Consider the following 20324-nt stretch of genomic DNA (forward strand, 5'->3'; position numbering starts at 1 on the left):
TTGAATTGCTTCTTTCTCTGAGTGTCCTGATTTACTGCCATTTTACTAAGGTAAACTTGCATAGTTTAATAAATGGGGCAAGGTCACAACTGCATCTTAGCATATTAGAGCAAGATAATATACAATGAGGCTTGTTTCTTGCCTTCTTACTAGCAACATTACAACAACTCCAAAATAGTACAGGGTTAGGTCATCCATTTCTAGACCCTCCTACCTTTTTATTTTCCACATATACACTTAACAAAATATCTCATACAGAATGTATCTCCAATTAACGTTTACTAAGAAGGATGCTAAGTTCTGGTCAATTATTACATTAAGCAGAAAGGCAAGCAGATGACAGCACTAGAGGCAATTAGCTTACTCAGTATTATGGGTGTCCACAATGGAGGTTAGTAACCCCAGCTGCTCCTCCAGAGTATTAATTCTATATCTCATATAGAAGGTCGAGATGATTAGTGCACAGACACTGGAAAGGGATGAAAGAGAAACTTTCATTAGGTTAATGGCCAGGATCAACAACTCAGTGCCAATGTGGTACACTTGAGGCAAGGCATTTTCCAAAATAACTTGGTAAAGAGATTTTAAAAACATCCTTTCTAAACAGGCTGATGCTTGTTATAAAACTTACAGCTAGAAGAGACTTAAAATCCTCTAGCCCAAGTCCCTCAGTTTGCAAATAATGGCCCTTCTAATAGCATTGGTCAGAGCCAGACCCAAGTTGGAGTACCGAGCCAGCGTTCCTCCTCCCTGTGGTACTACCGTCCTCTGCTAGAAGAGCCTGGGCAGACAGTCCCCAGTCGTGTTCTCTGGTGACTCCCTCCTTTATCTGGAAACTAGACTGGGCATATTTTCCTTGGTTGGGAGGAACAACCTAGAACTGGGTCAGGCTATTTTCAGAAGAACAATCGGTTACACACTGGAAGTTAAAAAAGTCGATGTCTACATTTTTGGTAAAGGGGATGAGGATAACATTTTCAAGTTGTGTTGGCCCCTGTTCAGGGGACATGGGACAGATGGCAAAACAAAATTACAGCTAGATAGAAGGAATAGGTTCTAGTGTTGAATACCACTGTAGAATGACTAAAGTTAACAATGATAGAGTTTCAAATAGCTAAAAGAGGATATTGAATGTTCTCAACACAAAGAGATGATAAGGGTGATGGATATGCTAATTACCCAGATCTGATGAGTATACATTATATGTATCAAAACATCACTATGTACTCCATAAATATGTACACTGATTATATGTCAAAAAAAAAAACAATAACAAGGGTAAATATGTTTTATAATTTACAGAGCAATTTCCCAACTAATGGTACCCACTCAGAACTTAGTCCTCTGCAGGGTTTGGCACAACCACGAAAATGTGACCTAAGCCTAAGGAAAAAAAGCTGAAGTAGGAGACAGAAATTATCAAAGTAAAGATTTCAGACAATTGAGATTGACAGTAGGTCTTGGCAATGTGAAGAGATAGTCACAGTAAATTCATGTACTTACACAATTGCATAGAATATAAGAATATGGTGAAGCATTGGACATTTCTGAGACTTGACTTTATGTAAGATTCCAACAGTTTCTGACAGACCTGTTGGGTGGAAAACAAAAAACAACTGTTTAAAACCATAACACACTTCTTTTATCCAGCAATATCCCTATAGGGTACTTGAGAGCGGTAATTATTCCCAGGTAAAAGAAATCAGAGAAAATATCCACTGAAGCCTCCCAGTTGTCATTTTAACCAGTAGTTACAATTCCTTCCAACACAATTCATTGATTTACACACCTATCCACAGCCTTCTTTGTGTCAAGCATTGTGCTGGAATCAATGGTGAACAATATAACAATATCCTTGCTCTCTTACCAGTATAGCTAGTTATTAGAATAACAAGTAAGAAATTTGAGTTTTACTGGAAATTTTTTGTTTTTTTGAGACAGTCTCACTCTGTTGCTCAGGTGACAGTGGCGTGATCACAGCTCATTGCAGCCTTGACCTCCTGGCCTCAAGCAATCCTCCTGCCTCAGCCTCCCAAGTAGCTAGAACTACAAACATGTACCACACCCAACTGATTTTTAAATTTTTTGTAGAGATAGGGTCTCCCTATGTTGCCCAGGCTGGTCTTGAACTCCTTGGACACAAGCAATCCTCCCACCTCAGCCTCCCAAAGTGCTGGGGTTACAGTAACAGAAATTTTTGAAACATAATCTCATGTATTCAGAATCATGAAGTGACCTCCATGAAGGCTATTCACTTTTGTATCCCCCACTGTAATCATGGAACTGGGTACTGTTTGCTAAATGAATCAGTGAATTAATATGCAAAGACCTAGAATACAAACGGAGGAAAGGGAACATGAAGAGCAGTCATAAGGCGAAACATGGGGACCCTTTAAAAGTTACAAATAGGCCGGGCGTGGTGGCTCACGCCTGTAATCCCAGCATTTTGGGAAGCCGAGGCAGGTGGATCACAAGGTCAGGAGTTCAAGACTAGCCTGACCAACATGGTGAAACCCTGTCTCTACTAAAAATACAAAAATTAGCCAAGCATTAGCCGGCTCAGGAGGCTGAGGCATGAGAATCACTTGAATCCAAGAGTCAGAGGTTGCAGTGAGCCGAGATCGTGTCATTGCACTGCAGCAGCCTGGGTGACAGAGCAAGACGCTGTCTAAAAAAAAAAAAAACGTTACAAACAGACATCTCCAACCCTTCTAAAAAACCCCCTCACAAGACCTCCATTCCTTACCCTGTGCAGGGAGACTCTTGGCTTTTCCCTCAGGTACTCTGTTCACATGGGCATCTGCCCGAGTTGGCTTTGCTTCTCCCTTGGAGACATTCAGAACTGTTTGGGATTCTGTCACATGGAAATCTACTAAGCCAAAATGGAGCTGGGTAAGTTTTCTCTCCAATGTATTTAAAACAGGATTAATCACCAACTAAATCAATCCCTTAACATGCATGATGGTCAAGAACATGAATGGATCATCTCACAAGTTAACTGCGGTGGCTGGGGGCTGAAACTGAATGCTTAAGCAAATAAGTAATAAAGTGATATAAGGATAGTCTTTCATTTTCCAACTAACTCACATAGATAATTTGGCTATAACAATTGAAAATACTGTTGAAATAAGAGGGAAGAAAATAGGCCAGGCACGGTGGCTCACGCTTGTAATCCCAGCACTTTGGGAGGCCAAGGTGGGTGGACCACGAGGTCAGGAGTTCGAGACCAGCCTGACCAACATGGTGAAACCCCGTCTCTACTATAAACATACAAAAATTAGCCGGGCTTGGTGGCACACATCTGTAATCCCAGCTACTTGGGAGGCTGAGACAGGAGAATCGGTTGATCCCGGGAGGTGGAGGTTGCAGGAGCCAAGATCGCGCCATTGCACTTAGGCCTGGGCAACAGAGAGAGAGACTCCGTCTCAAAAAAACAAACAAACAAACAGAAAAAAAAAAAAAAGAGGGAAGAAAATATTATGTTTCTCTCTCTCAACTACTCTAATATTAGGTCTATTTAAGAGACCTCTGTTAAATGTGCATAAAAGGAAACGAATTTTTACCACATAGGCAATTCTTCTCCCTCAAACTCTCAAGGTATCCTTTCTCCAGATTCCATTCCTGATTTTTAGCCAGGAAGACAATGTGGCTTTTTTTTCTTTCTTTTCTTTCTTTCTTTTCTTTTTTTTTTAAGGGGGTTGGGTGAGGATGTTTTGCGGGGAATTAAATTTTAGTCAAAATACAACAATTTCCCAAACCTCGAGAGTTCTCAGATTCAGGAGTTTGAGAACCAGAACTGCTGTATCCTTCCATGTCTTGCCTTCTTTGTTGAACCACTCCATCCAGATCTGAGAATTCATCATTGAAATCCTGAAAGGAAACAGTGAAATGAAGACAGGCTGATTTTCCCTTAGTAAACAGGCAGGCCTTTGTAACTCCCAGCCCTTTCACCTAGGCCTGACCTATAAAACATAGAATAGAAGGAAGGATTACCCCATATGACTGGGATTTTCCCAACAGAGCGCCGAGTATCTGGTTGCTGAAACAGATTTTTCGGGCAGTTAAAATTCTGTCAACAAACAGCGGCCAACTTGTTTAAAACAACAAACGTCTGGAAAAACACCCAGAATGCTAATAATTGAGAAGCTTCCAGTGTGAAGCTGAAGAGGTTTCATTAGCACTTTGTAATGAGAAAACCTGATTACTATATACATATAGAAGAGAAAAAAATAGAAAGCTTTAAATCCAAGTTCAAATATGTAGACAGAAAGATACTACAAAATTATAGTTTTTTTTATTTTAAAAAAGTATTGGAAACAGAAAAGGAAAAATGGCTTTAGCAAATTAGGCCCTGAAAGTAAAGTTTCAGCTTTTTTTATTCCCTCAACTAAATCAAAACAGGGTTAGTGATAGTACATTTACATTTTAGAAAGATGATGGAGGAGTAAGGGAAAAAGCACAGACATTCTACTTTGTATTCTATTGGTTCCCCAAAGTGCTTAAGAACGGAAGAGACAAATGGTGTCATTAAAATGTCCTGGCAAAGGTACAATTAGGCTGAGCTTTTAACAATTTAGTCAGCTGCCAAAGGAAGAAGAGACTCATCTTGTAAGCAAATTACCAACCTTTCACCATGAACTAGCTGTCTTTTGTTCATCTCAACACTCACTTCAATTTCATACAAGGATTTATAGGAGAAGGAAAATTGAAAATTTCTTCAATTTAATGATTTCTTGAATGCCTATCTTGTATCAGGCAGTATGCAAAGCTCCTTACATACATGATTGCATTTAATCTTCACAGCCACATCATGAAGCTGGCATTTTAATGGATGAAGAAACTGAGTCAAAGCAGTTACAGAGCTTGCCTGATGATATAACATAGCTGGGTGGAGCCCAGATTTAAAACCAGGTTTCTTGGGTTCCAAATCATATGTGTTACATTATATTTTGTGCTGCTTCCCACTACTGTTTTTCAAGGTAGATTTTTAAGAAATTGAGATAAAATTCAGGTAACACAAAATCCACCATTTAAAAGTATACAATTTAGTGGTGTTTAGAATATTCACAATGTTGTACAACCATGGCTACAATCTTGTTCTGAAATATTTCCATCACCCCCCAAAGAAAGCCCATACCCATTAGCAGTCACTCTCAATTTCTCCCTCACCCCATTCTCTGGCAACCACTAGTTTACTTTCTGTCCCTATGGATTTGCCTGTTCAAGATATTTCACATAAAGGGAATCATAGAGTATGTGGCCTTTTGAGTCTGGCTTATTTCACTTAGCATGCTGCTTTCAAGGTCCATCCATGTTGCTATATTGTAACTGGTATCAGTACTTCATTTCCCTCTTTTTTTTTTTTTTTTTAGATGGAGTCTCATTGCACCATCCTCCAGGCTGGAGCGCAATGGGGCGATCTCAGCCCACTGCAACCTCTGCCTCCCAGGTTCAGGCAATTCTCCTGCCTCAGTCTCCTGAGTAGCTGGGATTATGGGCACCCGCCACTAGGCCCAGCTAATTTTTTGTATTTTTTAGTAGAGACAGGGTTTCACTATGTTGGCCAGGTTGGTCTCGAACTCCTGACCTCATGATCTGCCCACCTCAGCCTCCCAAAGTGCTGGGATTACAGGCGTGAGCCACCACGCCCGGCCCTTAATTTCCTTTTTGTGGTTGAATAATATCCCATTGTATGGGTATTTAAAAAATTTATTAATCAGTTGATGGACATTAGGCTTTTCTCCACCTTTCGGCTATTACGAATAACACTATTAACATTCTCGTACAAGTGTTTGTGTGAATACGCGTTCAATCCCATTACTTTTAAACTGTTCTCAAAAAAAGATTTGTGGGAGATGTTGAAACCATGAGCTCATATTGCTTCATTAATGTTGAATATTCATAATCATTTGAATGATATGGTTGGAACTCTCTTGGGAAAACATTATAACCATTATGGGTACAAATCTTACACAAACAGAGGGGTCTACTTCCCACTGGAGATTTTCTCTACAGTTTACAAAGTCTAAGGGAATGAATCAGTCTTTACCTGTCACTTGGGCTTTATAGCTTTCTTTTCTTTTCTTTCTTTTTTTTTTTTTAACAGTTAATTCTGAGCATGTTTGTCTTCTCTTCTAAGTTGTGAAGTCTCTGAAGGCATGAATGAGTTTTAATTTTTCCTGGTATCCTACAGCGTGCACTAGCATGGTGCCTTGAACACAGAAGACATCTAAGGATTTGTGGGATGACTCAGTCCTACCTCAAACAGATTTGTGAATCCCTCTAAACCAATATGGACAGGTGTGGGGAAAAGAAAGAGAGATCAGCCTGTTACTGTGTCTATATAGAAGGAAGTAGACATAAGAGACTCCATTTAGTTCTGTATTTGAGATGCTGTTAATCTGTGACCCTACCCCCAACCTTGTCCTAACAGGCTGATCTCTCTTTCTTTTCCCCACAGACAGGCAAACAGAGCAAGACTTTATGAATGCCTTCACTGACCAGTAACTCACCAAGACAGTCTACTAGGTGTTCCTTTCTTTTTGCAGGACAACTCTTCAATTACTTGGAAAAAGTTTATGGCTACTATGGTTTCCTCTTCTTCAAGACAGATATGCCCTGTTTCTTCAACTGTACCTCAAATATTTTGGTCCTAAGCTCTTCCCACACCCTGGTCATGGTGTAAGCACAAGTGTAACTGTGGGACATATTCCCTTTCTTTTGCATTTAGATAGTTACATAGGCAACTTACCAGAGGCAGAGATGACGGGCGGTCTGCTCGGAAACTGTTTTCAGCAGAAGATGGATTGGGACTGTTACCAATACTTGTATTCTGAAATTATTGGAACAAAGCGAAAAACCAGATTAACTATGAAACCATAAGAAATACAGAAGAGAGATAGTAATTGAGGCTCAGGGACATCATACTCACTTCTAAGTGTCCACACACAGATTTTAGTAGTTTGTAAGTTGAATCTCTGGAGAGTAAGGAGACAAATATGTACTGAAAAACAAAACAGGATAATTATGAATAGATATTACCTGATGAGAAGTGAGAGCTGAGAGTTCAGAAAAGTATCTGTATACAGCTTTTTCACTTTCAAACAACATGGACCTCTCTTTGATCTATATTCTCATTCCTCTCACCCAAACATTCCATTTTTATTCCATTTCTGGAATAAAGCAAACATTCTCCCATAAAAACAAAATTTTCAAACCCAATTTAAGAGTAATAAATACATGTAGGGCAAAATGAAGGCTCCAGAAGCCTGTCATTGGTGCCTCAAACAAGCCCAGAGAAGAAAAGGCCTGGACATTAAGAAAAGGCTAGTGACATTCACTGGATCCCCTTTAAAATCTCTCTCCCTCTGTTTTTGTTGTTAAGGGTATTTAACAATTCCCGAGGGTCCGCCTTCTCTGCTCTGACCTAGATTTCCACTGAAAACTTCCCAGTGGCTCTAATAGGCTAGCTCTCTTTCATGCCACTTCCAGATTCTTCCTTGTACAAATATGGAGATTTTCTAGTGGAGACTTATAAGTGAGCCATGGGAAAGAAGTAAAATCAAAGCTAGACGAATCGTGAAGGCAAATGACATGAGGAAAAATGATTTTACCATAAACAATATGTTCAGAAAATATAAAAATCTACTTTTTTTCCATCTATCTATGCCATAGAATGTTTTCAGACCTCCTTTCCGTGAGTTTGTGATTATCCTTCTCATTTACCAATGAGGGAACTTGAATTATTTCCAAGCAAGTACTACATTCCAAAGTAATTAATATTGTGGGTTCTGGCATCAGGCAGATCCAGTTGCAAAGTCTGGCTCTGACACTAAGTGGGTGACATTGGGAAAACTGCTTAACCCCTCTAACTTTCAGTTTGCTTAATAACAGTTATCCATGACAGGGTGGTAGCAAGAAAATGTAAGAAAGGCATTAGTGTATGGCCTGACAGGGAGGAAATACTGATGACTGTTGGCTATTAGTATTTTTAAAAGATCCCCAAATAGATATTAACATATCTTCTAGCTTATCAGAACGGTCTCTTTTATCTTTCCTTCTTTCTTCTTCTCTCTACAAGTTTTCTAGTATGGTTAGAAAGGAAATGTATAGCCAGTCACGTTGCTTCATGCCTCTAATCCCAGCACTCTGGGAGGCTGAGGCGGGGGATCACTTGAGCCCAGGAATTTGAGACCAGCCCTTGGCAACATAGCAAGACCCCATCTCTATTAAAAAAAGAAAAAAGAAGAAAGGAAAAAGGAGAAATGAAATCTGTAGAATGTAGATTTTATGCTTTCATAGAAATAATAGGTAACAGATTAAAAAAATTTCACGTGAAAAGTAACCACTCCACTCCCTCTTTCTTGCCAAGCTGAAATAAACACCACTTTAATGTAAATTTTTCTGATTGCACATGTCTGGGGTAGCACAATAGTCAATTCAGCTCTGGAATTTCTATATAGAAGGTAGTTGAGGCAACCTGTTAGTAAAGCAGGTCTAAAAACTGATCCCGCACCTGCAGTTGCAGAGCAGGTGCAAGTTTTATTTATCTAGAATGGCTCTAGGGAGGTATTGACTGAGGTTATGGGGAGGCTGGCCACCCCCACACCAGGAACTCCTCACTATCAACCTGCTTGCCTCACCCTGTCAGTAAGGTGGTGTTTTGTTGTTCTTGTTCTTTATATATATTTATTACTGTTTTGAGATAGGTTTGCTCTGTCACCCAGGCTGGAGTGCAGTGGTGCTCGATCTCAGCTCACTGCAACCTTTGTCTCCTAGGCTCAAACAATCCTCCCACTTCAGCCTCCCCAGTAGCTGAGATCACAGGTATGTGCCACCACACCCAGCTAATTTTTGTATTTTTTGAAGACAGAGGGTTTTGCCATGTTGCCCAGGCTGGTCTTGAACTCCTGGACTCAAGCGATCCACCCGTTTGGGCCTCCCAAAGTGCTGAGATTACAGGTGTGAGCCACCATGCCTGGTCTTCTCCTTTTTCTTTTTCTTGGAGACAGGGTCTTGCTCTGTTGCCCAGGCTGGAGTGCAGTGGCACAATCATGGCTCACTGCAGCCTTTACCTCCTGGGTTCAAGTGATCCTCCTACCTCAGCCTCCCAAGTAGCTAGGATCACAGGCACACATCACCACACCTGGCTAATTTTTATATTTTTTGTAGAGACGGGGTTTCACCATGTTGCCTAGGCTGGTCCCCAACTCCTGGGCTCAAGCAATTCTCCCACCTCAGCCCTCAGCCTCCCAAAGTGCTGGGATTAAAGGCCTGGCCTCCCTTTTTTTTTTTTTTTTTTAATTTTTTTCTTCTTAAGACTATTAAAGGAACTGAATATACCAGTTTAGCCTGATCTAGCAGATGTTAGCCTGACCTAGCTGAAGTTGAGAAATACTTTTATTTTTTTGACCTTGGTCAGGCAAGTATAATTAAGTCAGCAGGAAATTCAAAATTGGCAACACTTCTATGAGAATAAATCACCTTGTGAAGGGAAACAGCACTACATGAATGTCTACAGGCTATAATTTTTAAAATTAGTCTTATAGAATTTTCCTGATTCACCAAAGGAGATATTTATGGTTTGGAGTCTTGGTCCTTGGCAAGAGGCCCCTCAGGCAGCAAAGCCCAGAGCAGGAGGACAAAGCGAAGCTGCCCTCACTCTGCTGCATACTCACCCTGTCTGTGACCGTCGCTATGATCAGGGCGTTTGGCACGAGAAGAGCAGTTTTGGTTTTCTTTATTAGGGTTACTGAGAAAGCTGGAATAGAGATCTGAAACAGAATCAGCAAGTTAATGCCAGTTCAGACTTGACAGAACAGCACTTCGAATCTTCACATTAAAGGAAAAAAAAAAAGAAAAAAAGTAAACAGAAATCAAAACCAGCAGCAAGCTCCCCAGCCTCCATGAAGAAAAGTCAATCTTACAGAGTAGCAGGAACGTGTCACTGAGCTCCTCAAAATGGTGCTTACTGAGCCGGAGGATAAATCTGAATCATCGATTGGACTGAAGATCTGGGTGGGAAACCTTTATCTTCAGACATGGAAATAGAATGCAAAATGTATATTCATTTTAAAGATAAGCCCAAGGCTCTAAAGAAATTTCAAGCTTGTGGTCACCCACTTTGGGCTAACTTCCACATGCCCCACTCTCCTCTGTCTTTAGGAGCATGTTGCGGGGAAAATGTTAAAAAGCACTGGTATAATAGGACCATCACTCGAGAGAAAACCTGGGACCTGAATTCTTGGCTCAGTTCTTTTTTTTTTTTTTGAGACAGAGTCTAGCTCTGTCGCCCAGGCTGGAGTTCAGTGGTGCCATCTCAGCTACCGGCAAGCTCCGCCTCCCAGGTTCACGCCATTCTTCTCCCTCAGCTGGGACTACAGGCGCCCGCCACCACGCTCTGGCTAATTTTTTTGTATTTTTAGTAGAGATGGGATTTCACCGTGTTAGGCAGGATGGTCTGGAACTCCTGACCTTGTGATCCGCCCGCCTTGGCCTCCCAACTTGGCTTAGTTCTGTTACTACAGGTTGAGCATCCTTAATCTGAAAATCAGAAATCCAAACTATTCCAAAATCCAAAAGTTTTTGAATGCTGATATTGATGGATTGATGGTCAAAGGAAATGCTCACTGGAGCGTTTCAGATTTTGGATTTTTGGATTAGGAATGCTCCGTCAGTTATATATTTGCAGATATTGCAAAATCTGAAATCCAAAACACTTCTGGTCCCAAGCATTTTGGATAGGGGATACTCAACCTGTATCTACATGACCTACTCCCCCTTGTAAGCCATCTGTTCTAGGCCTCAGTTTCTTGATTTATAAATTGGAGATAGTCTCATCTACTTCTCAGGATTTTCTGTGGATTAAGTAAGATAATATATGCAAAATGCCTAGGGATGAATAAAAATTTCATTTACCTCCTCACTTGTTTATGAAATCAGGATGAGTGAAATAGAAGAACCCTAAATACTTTTCTGGTTCAACAAAGAATAACAACAACAGTAACTATAGAAGCTACGATTATTGGTACCTGTTTACCAGATAGAATTTAATTATGATGATCCTACATAGTCAATATTATAAGAAATAAAGAAATATATTTAGAGAGGTGCATATCATACATAAGAAGTTACAAAGATGGAACTCAAGCCAGTCTGATTCAAAATGTGGGTTCTTTTCAATACAATGTGCTGTAAGAATGTATCAAATGGCACAAAGAACAGAAGTTCATGATAATTTATGTTACACCTCTCCAACCAAATTTGATCTCAAAGGAAAATGGATCACCATCACTTCAATCCCTGAAAATAGAGTTGCAGACAGCCATGGTAAAATGATCTGACTCCCTCCTTCCCTAGGAGCTCATACTCATTTGAACATCTACTTCTTGAAAATGCCTCACATATTCTGAGAAAATGGAGAAGAGATGTGCTTTATGTAAGTACTGCCAGCTTGAAGGAAGCAAGCACAATGAGCTTTTTTTTTTTTAAGATGGAGTTTTGCTCTTGTTGCCCAGGCTGGAGTGCAGTGGTGCGATCTCAGCTCACGGCAACCTCCTTCTCCCAGGTTCAAGAGATTCTCTTGCCTCAGCCTCCTGAGAAGTTGGGATTACAGACATGCGCCACCACGCCCGGCTAATTTTTTTTTTTTTTTTTTGAGATGGAGTTTCATTCTTGTTGGCCAGGCTGGAGCGTAGTGGTGCGATCGCGGCTCACCGCAACTTCCACCTCCCAGATTCAAGGGATTCTCCTGCCTCAGTCTCCCGAGTAGCTGGGATAACAGGCATGTGCCACCATGCCTGGCTAATTTTGTATTTTTAGTAGAGACGGGGTTTCTCTATGTTGGTCAGGCTGGTCTCGAACTACTGACCTCAGGTGATCTGCCCGCCTCGGCCTCCCAAAGTGCTGGGATTACGGGTGTGAACCACCATGCCCAGCCACATCCAGCTAATTTTGTATTTTTAGTAGAGACGGGATTTCTCCATGTTGGTCAGGCTGGTCTCGAACTCCCAACCTCAGGTGATCCACCCGCATCGGCATCCCAAAGTGCTGGGATCACAGGTGTGAGCCACTGTGCCTGACTGCAAAATGAGCTTTTAATTTTGAATATTTACATTCACATCTGGGTTTATGAGATGGGCTTATTTATTGCCCTCAATGATCTAGGCAGGAAGACTATGGAAGAACAAGGAGTAATCCAATTGAGACATTTTCTAAAAACTATTTGCCAAAGAACTCCACTCACAATATTTTTCAAAGGCAGGAGGCAATTCAGAACTTACAAGTTGGGATAAATTTGGAAAAAAAGAATTTGAGATCTACTTAGATCATGATTTTAAAAAAATGAGTCTAATTTTGTTTCTGAGCAGCAGCAATACAAACATGCAGTGACAAAGGGCTATAAATTTAGATTTTTCATAATCTAAGGCATGGAACACCCTTAAGAAAGTTTTCAATCAATTGCTTCATGAGTATAAAATTACAACCAGATAACCTTTGTAAAATAAAGCTTAAATCACTTTTCAGTTTGAGCCTAGACAGAATGTGATATATGCATGCTAATTTTACTAGCATCTGAAAATACCAACAGGCTGACTAAATAGGTCCTGATTAAATTAAGGCTACACTTTATTAATATTTTTCCAGGGTAAATGATAATATTTTTCCAGCATAATGGTAACATTTTTCCAGGGTAAACTGCTTTAGAAGGGGAACTTGATTAGAAAGTTCCCACGGTAGAGCAATTGTTTGGGTGCCTTCAGCTCATACTGGATCATGCTGGACTGAGGTCCATTGGCAGTGAGGAAATTCTGCAACATCTCTGAAGCCCAAATCTCCTTTGACACCATCCTTAGAAGGGATGGAACATACAAGTCACTATCATGGTTCTTATTCCCATGCCCTGCTAATTTTCAGTCTCCTGCCTCTGTAGGTTACACACTGTAAAAGCAATCTTAGTATATACATGTCTTCAAAAAACCAGGGTCACTTCTTCTAACTTCTTTTTATCAGTTCTTAGGTAGAAGTAGAACTTTAAAACCATTGCTAGAATCATATCAGCTTGAAAGTGCACTGACTGCCTTTGTGGATCCCCCAGCCGCTTAACAAAGACTAATACTTTGTTCATTAGTGTCTTCAGTCCCTGCTGCTCTGCTCAGAGATGTTGGCTCTATATGAATTCCTGAGAACTATATCACATTGATCAGTACTACCCAATCCCCTTCCCCATTCCATGAACAAGACCTTTAATCCAGAAATGTAGAAATAGGTGAAATACTGCTTCATGTTGCTTTGTATTACACTGATTCAGATAATACTGTCAATCAAATAATGCTTATCTAAACATAGCTCTATATGATAAAAAATCAATATAAAAAGAATATGTTTTACCTAAAGAATAGTATGCTAGTCTTCAGCTCCAACACCAACAAAAGAAAATATTCCTATTAGATTTGTTAAGTGGTCTTTATGCAATTGCCAGTGGTTTTAGAGAGAATATTTAAATAAGGTACGTCTACCACTCAAAACAAAAAGATGTTTTAATCAGCGACTTCATGACTATGAGAGTTGCTTCTTCATACTCATGAATCAGAATGACTGAAAACTCACTGAGGTCATGCAAACCCAAGAAGTGTTTCTCTGGTGTTATTCTGGAGGCCTGAATGAACTGTGATGTGACATCGTAGCTCAAAGGTAAAAAAAAGTCAGTGGGATAGAATTATCTTTTCCTTGATAGGCCACAGTCCCACAGTCCCCAGTTTAGAGGGCAGTGCCAATTCCTTTAGGCTGTTCTCCTTAATGTCTCAGGGTGTCATGTGTTTCTACTCCCCCAAATCTGTGTTTAATAATAATGAAAAGATGTCATATCAGAGTACACTTGGGATCGAGGGTGTCTGACTTCCCCAGGCTAGGCCTTAACTGCTCCACTTCCTGCTCATTTTGTGCTGGTGAGGGTACAAAGGGAGTGCTAATAAGTAGTTTATTTATTGGCCTGCTGTCGTAGACATCACTGATAACTGGTATAAATATGGTATAAAAATGGATGTTTCTTAAAAGACATGATTTTGGTTTAAACGTATGTCTTTGAAAATCATGGCACACCCTCCAGATAAACAACTTTGAGAGTTTGCTGGTGACATCTGAGTAAAAAGGATTTAGGGTATGGCTATGGGTGAGGTACATGTGTATATATGAGGTATATGTATATAAAGAAATGAGTGAGAAAATAGTGTTTAGGGAAAAAGAGAAGTTAGTGTCATCTGGAGGCATTTAGAACCTGCAGTATTTGGAATTACAACAAAGGAAACTTGGCATAAAAGAATAACCATAATACAAATATCTATAAATATAGCTAAATTTAAGACGATTAATATTTACCATATACAATAAAGTATAGGGTTAGCGTGTTTTTTTTTTTTTTTTTTTAAATTATACCAACCTTTGTGTCTTTTCCAAAGACCTTGGAATGAAAACAAATCCAGTTTTCTGATACAAAGAGCTTTCCTTGGTATAGTATTTCTTTCTGTAGAGCACAGGTAAAGCCTGGGAGAATACACACAGGTACAGCATCATTTAGAATTTCCATTTAAAATAAAAACCGTGTATATATTTTGGTGACTCAAGGATGGGCAGAGAATACATTCATACTTAAAAGTTTTATTGCCTCTTCTTCTGTCATCTTTATGGAAAGCAAGCTGTGGCGACCAATTTGTTTTTAAATTCAAAGTCTTACCAACTTCAGTATAAATATCAGAATGAAAAGGCAAATCTACCATTGTACCTGAGAGACCAAGAATGGGGTTTTACAAGTCTCCTCTATCATGTGCTGATATTAGTACACCTGTTCCCCTTTTCCCCAGTATTTTCACTAATGACTGTTTTCGAAATAGATGGCCTCACTAGGGGAAGAGCATATAACCCACACCTTCTGTCTGAAGGTCATGGCAGGAACCCAGCATATTGCCTCAACTTTTGCACATCAAGAGAGGCTAGAATGGAACTTTGGGCCCCTTGATGAATCACTGCAGAGCCCAGTAGGCATGCTTAACTAGCATGCTGGGCAAGATATTTAGGTGACCATCACACCCTTCATAGTGGCATCAGCACGTCTGTCCATGTCTAAGGATGTGAGTTTTCTTTTAGTCTTCTCCTAGTGGCCTCTCTTGCCCCAGGCTTGTTATCCCAAATCTTAAAGCAATGTAAGCATGTGTATTTCAGCAATAAATAAAGAAGGGAAGGGTATCATGGAACCATCTTGGGTGACTCCATACTCCATGGAGAACTGTTTCTTTTTGTCCTTTGTGATCTTTTCACGCTGCCTGGTGAAAGCTGATTGAAGCTGGTGTTATTGTTATGTTATGACTTTCAGAAACCTGATCCCCTTGGTGACTCAGTCCATAGACTATGCCCTCTTTCTTCCCCAAAACTAATGATCAACTTTTCAAATATATAGCTTAGAAAGTCAAACAGGTCAGAACTTACTTTGCTTCAGTGGTTCCTCCGTTGGGACACTAAGAAACAACTTGTGAAAGTGCATATTGGCCTTGTACTACAATGAGAACAAAATACAAGCATCACCACTCTCACTTTCTTGTGAAACATCACAAATTCAATTTCAACAACAAATTTTCCCTCCCTTAATAGTATCTTTAGAAATTCCTTCTCACTGATCTTACAGTCTCTGACACAAGCCTTCAGTAAAACACAGTGAAAGTCAGGGCACACAAGTTTCATTTTCTAACAAGTTTAATGCTTTGCTGGTTGGATATAATGATGCAGCTGCTGGTCAGCCTACTGCTGAGGGAACAGGGCTGGACAAGGATGTCCCTAATCAAAAAGGGGATGAAATTCTAAGGAATCTCATTAGAGAGGGTACTGGATCCCAGGTACTAAACGTACCAGTAAGTACTCTCAGAAGCGTACAGTGGTTCAAAGCTTTCTAGTCAGGTAAACCTGAGTTGAAGTCTTGGCTGTAGTGGCTCTAGCTCTTGGTGTGTGACCATGGCTTAGTCCCTTAATCTCCCTGGGCCTTGGTTTCCTTTTCTGTACCACAGGGCAAAAACAGTACCTGCCTCAAGGTATGCATAAGGCTTAAATGGGATAATACACAAAAAGGACCTATAGTCTAAGGCAACATATGGCCACTCTTCCTGCTGTATTATTGTGAAGGCATTTCCTTAGCCAGTGACAGGAGCAGGATGTCAAGACAAGTAGGATTTCATACAAAGACTTCACTCTCCAGGGCAGCAGAAAGCCCAAGACTATGAAAGCTGCAAATCACTTCATTTTCAAGGGATCTGTTTTCACAACTGTGACAATAACAATGGATAGCCAGCAATGTACAGATTGTAAAACACTTTCATCTGCATCATACAGCTATTAAGAAGTAGAACTGTCAGCTGGATGTGGTGGCATGTGCCTGTAGTCCTAGCTACTTGGGAGGCTGAGGCAGGAGGATCTCTTGAGCCCAGGAGTTCAAGCCTGCAGTGAGCTACGGGGTATAACTGGATCCTCTCTCCACAGCATCAGTCTGCCTCATACGATACTTCTGAAGAAAAATTCTTATAAGGAGAATGGGTAGGAGGCCCTGGATGGCATATTATCCAAACCGAGAGTGGTCTCAATGGCAAAACTGGCCTTTTTTTTTTTTTACCATAAAGAACTACAGACCAGGTCGTCAAGACGATAGATGGTCCCTGCAAGTCAGCTATTTTATAGAGAAACACCTTGTAGAAAGATACCTTGATTAAAGCTGGGTGTTCCATGGCTTCACGGAGCTTTGTTTTCAATGGCTACAGTGAGCCATGGTTGCATGCTTGATTTAAAATATGCTAGGCCATAAACTCTTCAAAAATGTCAATGTAAAAATTGGCAAAAGAGGTAGTGGGGCTGATTTCAATTAAAAGGGACACAGCAGGCTGAGTGCGGTGGCTCATGCTCCTAATCTCAGCACTTCAGGATGCAGAGGTGGGTGGATCGCCTGAGGCCGGGAACCCTGCCTAACACGGCAACACCCTGTCTGTACTAAAAATACAAAAATTAGCTGGGTGTGGTGGTGCACATCTATAATCTCAGCTACTCAGATGGTTGAGTCATGAGAATCACTTGAATCCGGGAGGTGGAGGTTGCAGTGAGCTGAGATCATGGCACTGCACTCCAGCCTGGGCAACAGAGCAAGACTCTGTCTCGAAAAAAAAAAAAAAAAGAAAAGACATAGCAAATACATGCAGTATGTGACTCTTGATTGGATCCTGGAGAGGAAAAAAACACCTTTATAAAGGGTATTTATTACCGGGACTACCATGGAAATTCAAAAGTGGATTTTATATTAATAATATTTTAATACATTTCATATTTAAATTTCTTGGGTGTGCCGATGGTTTTTGGTTTAGCTCTTATGAGGCACATATTCAAGTATTTAGAGGGGTGAAGAATTAAAAGAAACCCAAACTCCTGGCCCCAGTACATGTATCACACTCTCTGATGACATAAAACTGTGTTTTGTTTCCTATCTGGGTGTATTTTAGAGCAGAACCAAAATTAGTTCTGGAGAATAATCCTGACCCTGTTCAAAGGTCTTACTCCTCTGTGTGCAGTTGGCTGGCCTACTACTATTCAGGCAGATGCCTTATCAGACTCTTCAATTTCAGTACAAGGATGTCACAACTCCCCTTGTCTTGTTAATTATTGGATAAGCACGTGACTCTGTGTTGGTCCCTGATCTCTGGGTATTTGTCAGAGTTCGAGGCCACAGCATGGAACTCACCACCATGCAATGTGCTGAAAAGTGAGTTGTGGAATATAACATGGATAAAAAATGGACTGGAGGAACTGCTGCCTGTTTGTTCCTCTAAATTGTCTAAACTCTATGCCTATCTTAGTCCTGACCAGCAGGAAGGTGCATACTTGAGTTCCTTCTTGTCACTGGCTTCAATAGTCTTGTCACCCCCTAAGACAATACAAATTCCATTCTCAAATTACCTGGCTGGAAGATGAAGACTTTTTTCTTTCAGTCTTAGGGTCATTTTTGCTTTCTGTTTTACAGTCGTTCTTATCACTTGCTAAAGAGGCACCATCAAAACTGGATTTTGACCTAAAGAAAGAAAGTCCAGGGTGTCTATAAGATAATTTTTTTTTTTTTGAGACAGTTTTGCTCTGTTGCCCAGGCTGAAGTGTAGCAGCATGATCACGGCTCACTGCAACCTCCCCATCTAGGACTCAAGCGATTCTCCCACCTCAGCCTCCCGAGTAGCTGGGACTACAGGTGTGTGCCACCATGCCCAGCTCATTTTTTTGTAGAGATGGGATTTCACCATGTTGCCCAGGCTGGTCTTGAACTCCTGAACTTAAGTGATCTACCCGCCTCAGCCTCCCAAAGTGCTGGGATTATAGACATGAGTCACCACACCTGGCCTACGAGATACATTTTTCATTAATTTATTGTAATAAATCTTGATTGTTATACTATCGTCTTAAGAAAACCTGACATTTGTTTTTCTTTTCTGGATATCAAAAATCATTCATGGTACTCTGAGAGCATTTACACAGCACATGCTTTAGAACACTGGAAGGATTTCAGCAGGCTGTAATCAAAAACTGTAGAAATAGTAACTTATAGAGGGTGAAATAACGATCAAGTTGTGAAAATAATTATGTCATTTTAAAAGTATTTTAATCAGTATGTAAAAAGGAGTACTTGAGGCAAACTACTAAATAGTATTGCGGCTATAGTTCAATCAAAGAATATTTTTGTTTCAGAATTCCACTAATATTTAACAAGTATTAATTGAGTGGGGCATTGTGTTAAATCTCTTGGGGCCCATAACACAGTCTTTGTCCTTAAGGCGCCTGTGTACGCATGCATCAAACACTTTTTAAAAAAGGCAATACATGATTTAGCACCAAAACAAACAAACAAACAAAAAATATTACAGCAGTTAGGAGAAGGTATGGAGCCAATAAGTCTGACAGGAGGTGAGAGAAGAGGAAAACAGGCCGGGCACAGTGGCTCACGCCTGTAATCACAGCACTTTGGGAGGCCAAGGTGAGCAGACCACCTGAGGTCAGGCGTTTGAGACCAGCCTGGCCAACATAGTGAAATCCCATCTCTACTAAAAATACAAAAATTATCCGGGCATGGTGGTGCGCGCCTGTAGTCCCAGCTACTCGGGAGGCTGAGGCGGGAGAATCGCTTGAACCTGGGAGGCGGAGGTTGCAGTGAGCTGATATTGCGCCACTGCGCTCTAGCCTGGGGGAGAGAGCAAGATTCTGTCTCAAAAAAATAAAAAAGTTAAATTTAAAAAAGTAAATAAAGAGAAGAGGAAAACAAGAGAATAATGTGGGCTTGAAATGCTGAGCCTAAGAGGATAAGCAAGAATCGGGTATGAGGAAAAGGCAGAACACATCCCGGAGTGGAAATACAATACAAGTGAAATCAGAATAAAACAAAAATGAAACTAAAAAAACATGTTTGAAGCCAAATCTTCCTTTTTCCTGTTAAGGACAGAGGTCAGAGCTCCGGAGTTTCTTTCTAAGGCGATTCTAGTCCTGGTTTTCCATTTTAGTAGATGTGTGCATTTGTATGTGTCTTCAACCCTACGGCTAAAAGCAGTCGCTTCAAAGTAGCATGCACGGATGATTTTTGGAGTTATATATACGAATACGTTTTACGATCGTGAAGTTGCTTTAATGTTTCTGAGAGGAAATGGCACATAAAATCCATGATTTCACGATATTATTCCTTAAAATGAGGTTCAGTTAAAAAAAAATTGGTTCAAAGTGGATTTAAGAACAATCTGAAGTAATTCAGGTGGTACATGGGTGTCACAGATAAACAGAAAGGACTGAAGTTAGAGAATTATGCTCTGGTTTTCTCAGCTGTGAAAAGATGGACTATATGAAGTCCTAGGCCTCTTCTAGCCACTACAGTGTATGATTCCACAGTGCTCAAATCACAGGTCAAATACCCCTCAGCTGTTCAAGGTAAATGAATTTAATTTCAGACACAGGCCATTTAAACTATTCACAGATGTAAATTCCCAGGGAATTCTAGGGATCACTTTTTTTTGGAAGCTATGAAAAAAACATTTGTTCTCTATTTGAAAATAAAATGATCTGTACAAATGTCAACTTACCTTTTATTTATACTATTCACAGATTTGAATTCATCATCTCTACTGATTCAAATTAATAAATGTTAATGGAATGGGCAAGGAAATGATCAGACTGTTTGAAGATCCATGGCCTGCAAGCAAATATGACAAGTAGGGTGGCTCTACCCTTGATAATTTCAAAAAGCAGAAGCAATAAGGGGTTCGTCTGCATGA

The 20324-nt window shown here is 40.3% G+C and overlaps 1 protein-coding gene across 10 annotated transcripts in view; it reads right to left on the reverse strand.

The window, feature by feature from the left end:
• Nucleotides 1-20324, reverse strand: part of GRAMD2B (GRAM domain containing 2B) — a 125045-nt gene that overhangs the window by 6750 nt on the left and 97971 nt on the right. For 4 of the 10 annotated variants that reach the window (XM_033181389.1, XM_033181397.1, XM_033181393.1 and 1 more), the window contains 10 exons: nucleotides 17980-18091; nucleotides 15481-15547; nucleotides 14438-14541; nucleotides 9678-9773; nucleotides 6932-7003; nucleotides 6752-6832; nucleotides 3759-3870; nucleotides 2747-2872; nucleotides 1504-1591; nucleotides 365-469 (listed from right to left, as the gene is read on the reverse strand). In XM_033181389.1, the coding sequence (XP_033037280.1) occupies nucleotides 365-469; nucleotides 1504-1591; nucleotides 2747-2872; nucleotides 3759-3870; nucleotides 6752-6832; nucleotides 6932-7003; nucleotides 9678-9773; nucleotides 14438-14541; nucleotides 15481-15547; nucleotides 17980-18091 (963 nt within the window). The remainder of the gene's footprint in view (nucleotides 1-364; nucleotides 470-1503; nucleotides 1592-2746; nucleotides 2873-3758; nucleotides 3871-6751; nucleotides 6833-6931; nucleotides 7004-9677; nucleotides 9774-14437; nucleotides 14542-15480; nucleotides 15548-17979; nucleotides 18092-20324) is intronic. The other 6 variants (XM_033181390.1, XM_033181395.1, XM_033181392.1 and 3 more) reach the window with 3 other exon arrangements.

Source organism: Trachypithecus francoisi, unplaced genomic scaffold (genome assembly GCF_009764315.1).
Source record: "Trachypithecus francoisi isolate TF-2019V2 unplaced genomic scaffold, Tfra_2.0 Lachesis_group2, whole genome shotgun sequence".
NCBI lineage: Eukaryota > Metazoa > Chordata > Mammalia > Primates > Cercopithecidae > Trachypithecus > Trachypithecus francoisi.